General features: G+C 46.9%; 2 protein-coding genes across 2 annotated transcripts in view; both read left to right on the top strand.

Moving 5' to 3' along the window:
- Positions 1-913: 913 nt before the first annotated feature.
- On the top strand, positions 914-1762 carry LOC115323404 (the record flags this gene model as incomplete). Its single annotated transcript, XM_029983780.2, has 1 exon — positions 914-1762. A coding segment is annotated over one exon (849 nt), but the record flags the coding sequence as incomplete, so codon positions are not given.
- Positions 1763-9147: 7385 nt separating this feature from the next.
- The window catches only part of LOC120849953, an 81832-nt gene continuing 79697 nt past the window's right edge, over positions 9148-11282 (top strand). The window contains exon 1 of the mRNA XM_040222286.3: positions 9148-10778. Within this exon, the coding sequence (XP_040078220.1) occupies positions 9888-10778 (891 nt within the window). The 5' untranslated portion in view covers positions 9148-9887. The remainder of the gene's footprint in view (positions 10779-11282) is intronic.

The raw sequence follows: 11282 nt of genomic DNA, 5'->3' as shown, positions 1-11282 counted from the left end.
CAGAAAAGTGAAAAAATTCTAAGTGCGGTTCGCCCTACTGTGATATGCACCGCGAGAAATCAAGAAACATGTAAGCGCGCCTCTCGCTAAAGGACGTGCTTTGCGTAGAAGCGATCAAATCGTAACGGAGCTGCACTCCACAATATTTGACACCGCAGGAAAGCAAGAAACCTGCAAGCTCGCTTCTTGCCATTCCTCAGCAAAACCTTCGCCAGAGGTCGTCGGGGAGGATCAAGTCTAGCCGCGTCGGCTCATTTCATTAGGGCGTGGAGCCGGCACGATCATGGCCGTACCGCTCACGCAATTTCTGCTGTTTGTCCAGGTCATGGGGCGTTGTGCTCCATCTCCGCTGCATCGAGTGAACAACGGAAGCGCCATGCATCCGCCATCATCCACCGGCCCGGATTTCGACTTCGACGACTCTGCTCATGGAACATGTCCACCGTCTGAATTTGGCCAATGCCTAGTGTCAAGCTACGAACATTGGGACGACAGTTGGCATGCATACGGTGTACAAAAGGCGCAGCGAGTCAGTGACGACTTGGGGCGTGGAGCCGGCACGATCATGGCCGTACCGCTCACGCAATTTCTGCTGTTTGTCCAGGTCATGGGGCGTTGTGCTCCATCTCCGCTGCATCGAGTGAACAACGGAAGCGCCATGCATCCGCCATCATCCACCGGCCCGGATTTCGACTTCGACGACTCTGCTCATGGAACATGTCCACCGCCTGAATTTGGCCAATGCCTAGTGTCAAGCTACGAACATTGGGACGACAGCCGGCATGCATACGGTGTACAAAAGGCGCAGCGAGTCAGTGACGACTTGGGGCGTGGAGCCGGCACGATCATGGCCGTACCGCTCACGCAATTTCTGCTGTTTGTCCAGGTTGGTGACAATCTTACTAGTCATTCAAGATTTTATGTTTTTCTGTTGCCGGTTCCACCCCATGTCGTCTTTGCTACTGCTAAGTCACGGAATGTCACTTGCCGCGTGCGGCGACGATTTGTGCTGATGCGTAGTTATGCTTTTTATTTTTTATTGTTGCTACTATGCGGAGACATCGAGTTGAATCCCGGTCCTGATACGGCGGCCACTTTACAGATACTTTTAGATGGGCAGAATGCCATTAAAGCTAAGCTTCAAACTATCGAAACTAATCAAGAGCAAAGCAAGGCGACCCTGGATGACCTAAAAACACGCATAGAATCATTGGAACAGCATCTGGCCCAGTTCAGTGAAATGAAAGCAGCAGTCACGGATTGCAGGAAACAGTGTGAGGACACGCATAGCGTAGTAAGAAATCTAACCGCTAAAGTAGACGATCTGGAAAATCGAAGCCGGCGTTGTAATTTAATTTTTTACGGAGTACCTGACACAGACACCCGAGAGTTACCTGCGGCGTCTGAGAAACGAGTTCAGGAAATTGTAACTAGACTTGGACTAGAGCCCGTTCAAATTGAAAGAGCGCACAGGCTTGGTAGATACTCTATTGGCAAAGCTCGACCACTTATCGCAAATTTCGCGTTGTTCAAAGAAAAACAGACAATCTTGTCAAACGCAAAGAAACTAAAAGGTACTACCATTAGCATTTCGGAAGATTTTTCAGAGGCGGTACGCAGAAAAAGAAAACAGCTCTGGGAGTTCGCCAAAGATCACCGTAATGATAATACTCGTGTAAACCTTCGATATGATGCACTGTACTTAAATGATACAAGATACATATATGACGAAGCACTTGGACAAGTTGTTCAGAGTACTTGACAGAAAAAGAGCTGCTCGACTTTAAACATATCATTTCTGATTGTGAACTGCCGAAGCGTAAAAAATAAAGTAGATGATTTCAACAATTTGTTGTGTATGACAAAACCTACCGTGGTTCTTGGAACTGAATCATGGCTAGATAGCAGTATCAGTGATGACGAGGTATTTCCAGACAACTACATATCTTACAGAAAGGACAGGAACTATCATGGTGGGGGAGTTTTTATATTGGTAGATAATACTGTTTCTTCTTCTCGGCTTGACATTCCAGTTGGGTCGTGCGAGGCTGTATGGTGCCGGGTTCGGTTATCAAATGGCAAATCACTAACGCTATGTTCTTTTTATAGACCGCCTGGAAGCTCTGCTAATGTCATCGTTGAACTTTCCGAAATGGTAGAAACAATTCAAACAGACTGTCTTATTATAGGTGGTGATTTTAATGTACCTGAAGTATCTTGGAATCGGTATATGTTGCAGACTGGAGTGGTAACTGGAGTGGGAAGGGAAATGATAAACATGGTGCGTACATTTGCGCTCACCCAAATTGTAGAAGAACCGACAAGGGGAAACAACATTTTAGATTTAGTCCTAACAGATCAACCCGCTTGGGTAAAGTCTAGTTTGATCCTACCTGGAATAAGCGACCACCATGTGGTACTTTGTGATATGAACGTATCGTATGAAAAAACACAGCCAAATACTGCCCGGAGAATGTACAATTATGCAAGTGGAAATACTGCTGAGATATGTTCTTCTTTAGACGAATACTTCCAGGAATTTGAAGTTTTATCAGAGTCTCTTAGTGTTAATGATCTCTGGTTACTTTTTAGGGCAAAAATTTTTGAGCTAAGAGACCGATTTGTGCCATCATGGCTATTAACAGCAAGACGTGCAAAAATAAACCTTGGTTTAACAAGGAGTTACGGGCTCTTAGAAATAGGAGACAGAGAGTATTTAATAATCTTAAAAAAAAAAAAAATCCTCCTCAGAAGGTAGAGCGAAATTAAAGGCTATCGACAAGGAATTTAAAACTGCAACGAGTGAAGCAAAAACTAACTTTCTTGGGTCATTTCCATCGCGAATTAGAAAGAACCCGAAGGAGTTCTGGAGGTACGTTAAACGTAACAGAAAAGATAAAGTATGCATCCCACCACTCGCGCATAACGGCGACTTAATAGAAACTAGCCTTGGGCAAGCAAACTGCCTGAACGACTTTTTTGGCTCAGTCTTTTTACCTAAAACGTTAAATTCTAATCATTCAAGTCTAGCTAGAACGAATAATGAAACCATGGAGGAGGTATTAATCGACGAGCATGGAATTACACTGCTGCTACAGCGTTTGGATCCATCCAAAGCGGGAGGACCAGACGGCTTGCCAAGTAGTATCTTAAAGTTGTGTGCGCGGTCCGTTTCACCGTTTCTGAAGGTGTTGTTTACTAAGTCTCTTAACACGTGTGGCCTCCCAGCGATTGGAAGACAGCTTGTGTTGTTCCTGTGCATAAATCTGGACCTAGGGAGCTCGTCACGAATTACCGACCCATCTCTCTAACAAGTATTGTTTGTAAAACGTTAGAACATATTTTATATACTAGCATTATAAAACACATCGACGCGCATGCAATGTTTAATCCAAAGCAACATGGTTTTCGGCAGGGAGTCTCATGTGTTACTCAACTAACAGAGTTTGTTCACCAAATAAGTGAAAAATTGGATCAGCGAAGATGCATAGACTGTGTATTTATAGATTTCAAAAAGGCGTTTGATGTCGTAGACCACAACTTACTTGTTCGTAAGTTAAATAGTTTTAATATTAACCCTCGCATAGTTGAGTGGATTCAGGAATATTTAAATTTAAGATCCCAATATGTGGTAGTAAATGGTGCTGCATCTGAAACTATTGACGTGACGTCAGGCGTCCCACAGGGGTCGGTGCTGGGCCCGTTGTTGTTCTTGGTTTATATTAATGACGTCGCAGAAAATATCACTTCTTATATGAGACTGTTTGCAGACGACTGCGTCGTGTATCGAGAAATTAGAAGCGAGGAAGACAACTATGCATTGCAACGCGACCTATTCAGAATACACAGGTGGTGCCAATAATGGAATATGAAGCTAAACCTAGGAAAAACAGTACATATGTGCTTTTCAAGAAAAAAAGATGGACCTAAAAATGTATACATGATTGACAGTACCCCATTACAAACTGTGTTTGAATTTAAATACTTAGGAATATACCTAACACCATCCTTGTGTTGGCACAGGCACGTTGATTTCGTAACAGGGAAAGCTTGTAAAGTATTGGGTTTTTTACGACGCAATACCCGACAATTTCCGCAAAGTGCGCGAGATTTGTTGTACAAAACTTATATCAGGTCTGTTCTCGAATACGCGAGTACAGTCTGGGACCCACCAACTGCTGTTGATAAAAATAAACTTGAAAGAGTTCAAAACTTAGCGGCTAGATATGTTTCCGGGAATTATAACAGGCGACTCAGCATGACAAGTCTGAAGGAATTCTTAGGCTGGGAATCTCTCGAAAAAAGAAGGAAAAAGCTACGGCTAAAATTATTTCATAACATTTACCACCGCAGAACTGGTATACAGCGCGAAGACTATATTTTCCCCCCGCATTATATCTCTCATCGTGTCGATCACGAACGAAAGGTACGTGAATATAAATGTAATACAAACCAGTTTAAATCTTCTTTTTTCCCCAAATCTATTAGCGAATGGAACCAATTGCCTTCGGAGGTTGTTGATATTTTGGACAATGACGCTTTTTTTGCTGCATTGTAAAAAGTGTTTTTTTTTTTTTTTTTTCCCGTGTACTGGGTATGCATGTGCGCGTTCTGTTGTTCGCGTTCTGTTATGCTACTTTATATTTGCTTAAATGAATCACATTGATGTACACTTCCACCCCACTGTAATGCCACTGGCGCTGTGGGTAAGTGAATAAATAAATAAAAAAAAATAAAAAATAAGCGTTTCAGTTGAGAACTGGAAATTTGAAAAGCCTCCTGTCGACGTTCTTTTTGTGCGTTTTCTGTATCTTAACTGTTATCTATATACGAGAGCGCTCCCCTTCTTGGAAGTTAAGAGGGTTTAGACATTGACAAGGTAAGAACGGCAGGGAGGAGCTAAAGTTGTTCCGCCTCCTGCGAGAACTTCCTACCTTCGGTAATGCTTCGACATGTCGTGCGCCTCGAGCGCGCGCGCGAGCAGCCGAAGCACGGAGGAAGGCAGCGAGCACGTGCGGATGTCGGTCGTCCGAAAGACACGCATTGCCCTTCTCTTTCTGTCAGTTACTATAGTTATACTTCTCAAAGGGAATAAGTGTGCCAAGTATCTAAGTGTTTTCCTTGGTTCTTTACAGTTAATCTTTGTGATATCTGTTACGCAGTATATAATCTTAATAAAACTGTATTCCCAAGCAGCACAGATTTGGGCAATAATTGGCCAGTGGCTGGAAATGGTCCTTCGACCAGTGGTCAGGCAGTGGCCAGCCATTGGCTGATGATTGGCCTTTCTTTGGCCATTGGCCAATGGCCACTTACCATCAGCCATCGGCCAAGTATTGGCTGGTGAATGGCCACTCTTTGGCAATTGGCCAGGAGACCATCGCCAGCCATTGGTTAGGCCAGCTTCAGACGGGGCAACTTTTCCAGCAATTTTGAGGTTGCTGGCGGGTTGTTCCCTAGCTTTCCCTAGATCGACACGAATTGCTGAGATCGGGTCCGGCTCGAACGAACGAGCAACTCGGAGCAATTCGAAGACGTTTGAAACGGTTGCAGCCAATCAGGGACGCGATATTTTCACGTGACACCCCTGTGGTGGTGATGATGACAGCTATAAACTTGGTTCAGGTTTGAAATGGATCTTTTTCGGAAATAAACCTTTTCAGAAAGATTAGTTAGTATTCTCAACACTATTGAAAGATATAAAAAAACACGTTTTTAGCGCGTAGTTGTGCGTCTAAATAGTGTAAGAAAAATCAAATTTCATGATGATGATGGCAAGCCGTAGAAATTCGGTTGCTGCGTGTGAACGCGGGCGGCCCGTGTTGCTGGCGTTGCGACGTCAAGTTGCTGGGCACAATTGCCCCGTCTGTAGCGGGCCTTAACGCTTGGCCAAATTTTGTGCTGCTTGGGTTTGTACTAAAAAAATATTTCCTCTCTCTTTTCTTTATGCGGTTAAGGAGCTATACCCTTGAATTAGTTGATTTCATAGCCAGGACTACCTCGAAAATGACATTTACGTACGTAGCTTGGGAATACAAGTATTAGCATATGTAACCACTTCATCTGGGGTAGTTCATTACAGCGCTTAAAGTCTCCCACCGGTAACAGAGGGTCTCTGTTGTAATCACTTCAAGGGGGGGGGGGGGCGGTGTTTAGTAGGACATATTTTGCCAAGCAGCTTGCATTTAAACTAATAACATGCGCATGCATCCAAATGCTGACACAACGCTCGGCTGTGTCAGCGTTTGACCGGCACATCCAAACGCTGCGTCAGAAACACGCCCAAATAATTCATGTTGTACCCATGGGTCCAGTTATCAACTACGCCGCAAGGGGCGCTACGGTTGGATCTCCTACCCAAAGGGATCTCAGACCCCCTGTCGAAATCCGTGGGGGGGGGGGGGGGGGGGGGGTCTGAGATTCCCCGAGACCCTCCTGACTTTAAGCACTCGATAGATATTTAGCCTTGAGCACCCTTTCTCCTTGCTGAATGAGCAAAGCAAGAAACGACACAGGCCATCCTTATGACACTCTAAGGACGTCCTTTCAGCATGTATGGGATGTCCCTTGGACATCCCAAACATGTTCCTCTTTGGTCCCAAATATATCCTCCTTGAAACACCCAAGTATGCCCCGGGAAGCTCCCAGGGATATCTCACGGGAGCCTTTTAGGATTTCGATAGGACGTTCTCGGACGTCGAATCTGGTGCTGGGACCTGCTTTAATGCTGCTAGAATCGGCAGAAACATGCACGCTTTAGATCCCAACTTTTCCTTCAAGGTTCTACAGTCATCCGAGCAATTGTGCCAAGCGTTTTGTACTTCCATAAAAAGGTATGCTACACAACTGAAGCAATTCAAATAAGATCCACATGGATTAAATCTGATCACTTCATAAAACGTGGCAATGTTGCTTAACATTGCAACACTAGAACACGACTTCAGTTAAAATGACACCGGGAATATATACGGCCATGATACAATAGGAACATGAGGTTCTGCATGCTTCAGTATTTCTAAGTAATAAAATTATTCATGTTCAATGAGAAAAAAGGAAAGGAGGAAATATTAAAATTCAAATAGTGCAAGAAATAAGTACACGGTGCCTTACTGGCTCAACAACAATATGGCGGTGTACACATATCAAGCGTTCACCAGATCGTTTAAAGAATAGCCTTGAAAAAGGTTCAACACTATAATAATTCACCCAAGGAAGGCAACATACAGGAGAACATTTGATAATGTGTGGCTAAGCGGTTCCAAGCTTAAAACAATATTTTGAACGAATATTTCCAGAGTATAAAAGGGTGTGTGCCACTTTTTAGTTACAAAATAATGAATGTCGTAATGTCCATAATTTTTTTTCTTGTGTAATATTGAGGCAAGACATTTTTAGATGTCACAACTGCTGAAAATTTTCTTCCGGGTAGATCAATTTAAAAATCCCCTGACACAGTATTTGAGCTTAGAGTGATGTATTTTGTTATAACATTCCGAAATATAAACAAAATATCGGCAAACATGAAATGAAAACCCTTTCTGTGTGAAAACCGCACATCAAAATCGGGTCTTCAGCTCGCTCCGGTATTCTCCTCCGGTCCTTTATTCGGTCATGTGCGGTGACATACACCGTATTTCAATACTTCGAGGTGGTAAAGGCGATTGTGTGGTAACACGTACCAGTAGAAATCACTCAAAAACGCGCGTGGGATTCAATTTTGACTTAACTCAGTACCTTTTCACCTCGGAAGTACACCATATTACGATATTCAAGATCCCAATGTGGAGGGTGGTATGCAAATACTCATGTTTGATTTTTACTTCGCATGACCCTCGCCTCCTCTGCGTGCACAAAGCTACGAAAAATTCCTTTATTTTCTGATCCTTCAGCCGCTAAATAATCGGCGCAGTGAGAAATTCGACCTGACGCTTGTCTTGCCCTTGCTGACATCTAAAACGTCTTGCGGTGCATGTCCCACAGAGGTCCTCCACTGTACATTGCTTGGCAGGAGGACATCCCAAGGATATCACTTAACGTGTGTGTTAGGACGTCCGAATAAAGGTACCCATGGACGTTTTGTGAATGTCCCATGTGGGATATGGGAAGTCTGGGATGACTAGGGCCATTCTTAGTCAAGGTTTGCATAGTGAAATTTGGGTGTTAAAGGGATATATAAAGAAAACATCAGTGATTGTTTTATTAAGTTTTAAACCATTGCATTTTAGAGCGCGACTTCTGTTTTCTATGTAGGTACCATGACGATTGGTGACCTCTTTAGGCTCGAAAAAGTACAAAGTAGTTACTGAAATTAGATTTATTTCGCGGTCGAGCTGGTGCAAGGTCATACTGAAAAACCCCGAGGCAAGGGAAAACCTAAAAGAGGACAAACTTAGCGAAGTCGCAAAGACTTGGTTGTGTTTGTCCTCTATCCGTTTTTCCCCTGTCTTTGGGTTTTTGTTTGAACATGACAACAAAGTAGTTATTCCTTCAATCTTTCGCTGTGATCTCTTTCTTGAGTAAGTGCGTGGTATTTTTCTTGCGGGTTCTTGAAAAGTAGGATGTTCCACTTCTGCGGGTGGTGGCTTGAGTTTGTGGCTATACAAGGAAGATGACTAACCAAACGCAGCAGATAAGCAGATTGAGACGTTTTCTGTCCCCCTTTTTCCCTCCTTTACCACTTCAGACTTTCTTTTTCGCGCCCCAGCCTCGGACAAGTGTCATCCCTCCTTTTTTAAATCGAGATACACTCCGATGGACTGCGTAGTGAGACACTCGGGGGTTGCGCTAACTCCGAGCCGTAAAGCGTAGCGTTTTTAGCGCCTCTATTTTTAATATCGACATTTGGTTACAGGATCAAAAGATGGCGCCACTATCCTCCATTCTACGACTATTCCGAAGTGTGTCGAACGTTGTTATATATCTGTAGGTTTCTGATCTGGTTTTGACATACGTACGCCATTAGTCCGTTCATCCCTAGGTACAGGTGTACAGAAATTGCATTTTTTTATAAGCATCTGAGCGAAGGCAAAAGAGGACAAACCCACATGGAACGTGGGATTTGACCCACGCCAACATACCGTCGACTCGTCCTGATCGTCGAGTAACCTTATCTCGCGGCGAAGGCGGGAGGGCGAGAGTGGAAATGAGAGGAGATGAAATGCGTACGCTACGTGTTCGACCAAAAAAAGAAAAGGAATAAATAAAACCGGGAGTCGTCGCGCTTCCACGCCAACCGTTCGGCGAAACGTCGCAGCAGCCACAGGCGCAGCAACGCAGCGGCGCGTTCCCCAACACACACGCACACACACCTACATTCTCGCGGCCCAAGGCGGTAGGACTTCGCTGACTTTGCTCGGCAAGTCGTGACGTCGTCGTCTCCGAGTTCCCGGGGTGGGGGGCAAGGCGGAAGCCGTTCTGTTTTGAGCCTGGCCGGCTCGTTTCCTTCTCGAAGGGGGGAGGCGCAGTACCAAATTACGGATATACAGCGAAAACAACGAGAGAAAGAAAAGCTCCCGCTCAGAACTCAATAATTGGGTCGTCGCAGCTCCAGCGGGCGCCGCGCGGCGTCGAGCGCGCCTCGTACGCCGTACGCTACCGGACATAGAGCGACCGGCAGCACCGGCGTCGTCGTGGGTACGTGAGGCAAGCCCCCGCCAGACCGGCCGCTCGCTCTCCTTGGCGAGGGTACCCCCTATCGCGGTTTCGTCACCGATGGATTCCCGAGTGAACGCCTCTCGACGCGGCAACAGCTGACAGACGTCGTGTGCGAGCCGTGCGTATGTGTGTCGGGGTGTGCGCGCGCGTTGTTTGCTGTGCGACGTACGCGGCGGCGTGGAATCCCAGTGGGCGACTATGTGAGACCGCGGCTCCTCATGTGCTCGTCGTGAATGATCGCAGCGATGGAACAGCCTCGCCGGGCCGCCGCCAGCCACCATCACAACAACAAGAACCACAAGAACAACAACAACAACAACGTGGCCGTGGTCGAAATCGAGGAGCAAGTGAACCGTAGCAGCCGTGCTCGTTCGCGGAGCTTCCACAACAGTCCGCCGCGGAAAGAGTTGTCCCGGTGTGCGCGTGCCTCAAAGGCCTACTCACTGGACTCGGTGCGGTGCCCGAAGCGTTGGCGTCCCTGCCAACTCCTCAGGGACGTGTTCGCCAAGACGCCCCTGCTCCTGTTCGGGCGCCGAGCCTTCGGTGGCGGCGCCGCCTCCGCCGCCGCAACCACCTCCGCCAGACCGTCGGTGGTCATGACTCCCGCTGACAGCACGACCTTCTCGTCCGAGGACAGCGGTCAGGGCAACGATTCCCCGTCCTCGCTAGCCTCTGTGCTCGACTCGCAGCTCTACCTCCAGCCGCCCAAGACGAGACGGTCCTGTAGTGCCGACTCCGCAGTGGACCTGGTCGGCGGCGGATGTGCCGTGTCGACGGCGGCGGCGTCGTCGCCGCCGCCCGGCTCCCACCACCGTACCAGTCTGCCATCGGATCGAAAGCGGCCCCTAGCTCAGTGTCTGTCCTTGTCGTGTCCAGTGCTCAGTGCGCCCAGTGTGGTGGTGAGTGACTTCAGCGGCGGCAGCAGCGAGGCGTCGCCCGAAGTCGTCCCGGAGGAAGAAGGCTGCGGCCTCTTGTCCATCGATGATGACGTCCGGGATTACCTGTCCCTCGGACGTTCTTGCAGCACGTGCTCGCTGTCGTCGACCGTGTCCAGTATCTCGTGGGACGACGACGCGTCGCACAGCGACGTCAGCGAGTCCTCGTCCTGCTTCTCTTCGTCGAAGGTGAGTCTTCGTGCGGACAACATCGGTTGGGGACACGCGGCGATGCTTCTTGACTATGCGTTCCGCAACGCGACCGATCTCGGGGGCTAAGCGGTTGCAGAAGCTTTAAGCCGCAGTTACACTGCCATTCATCGTACGAAAGACAATCTGCAGACATGATGACAGAATCTTCTGCGGACATACACAAGCATGTCTGCAGGAAGTCCTTGTATGACCAATGTGACTCACACAAGGAGGGCCTCAGCCAGTGTCTCCGGACTATTTTGTATATGTATGATGTCTTAGCAATGTGGCGGCAACTTGTCAGATCGGCCAAGGAAGATGCGCGAATGAATCCCTAAGCGAATGGGAGCAAATCCAGCGTGCTTTGAGTTTTTAAAGTGTCAGCTAAAACAGCGCGAAATACAAAACAAACACACACACAAAAAACACAAAAGCACTCACACACTCACACACACGCACATACACTTTAGTTGTTGAGTGTCCAGTGAAAATAACACTATG

The sequence above is a fragment of the Ixodes scapularis genome, unplaced genomic scaffold (genome assembly GCF_016920785.2).
Source record: "Ixodes scapularis isolate PalLabHiFi unplaced genomic scaffold, ASM1692078v2 PGA_scaffold10__122_contigs__length_95168666, whole genome shotgun sequence".
Classification (NCBI taxonomy): domain Eukaryota; kingdom Metazoa; phylum Arthropoda; class Arachnida; order Ixodida; family Ixodidae; genus Ixodes; species Ixodes scapularis.
Note: the sequence above shows the minus strand (reverse complement) of the source record. Positions and strands in the feature narration are given on the sequence as shown.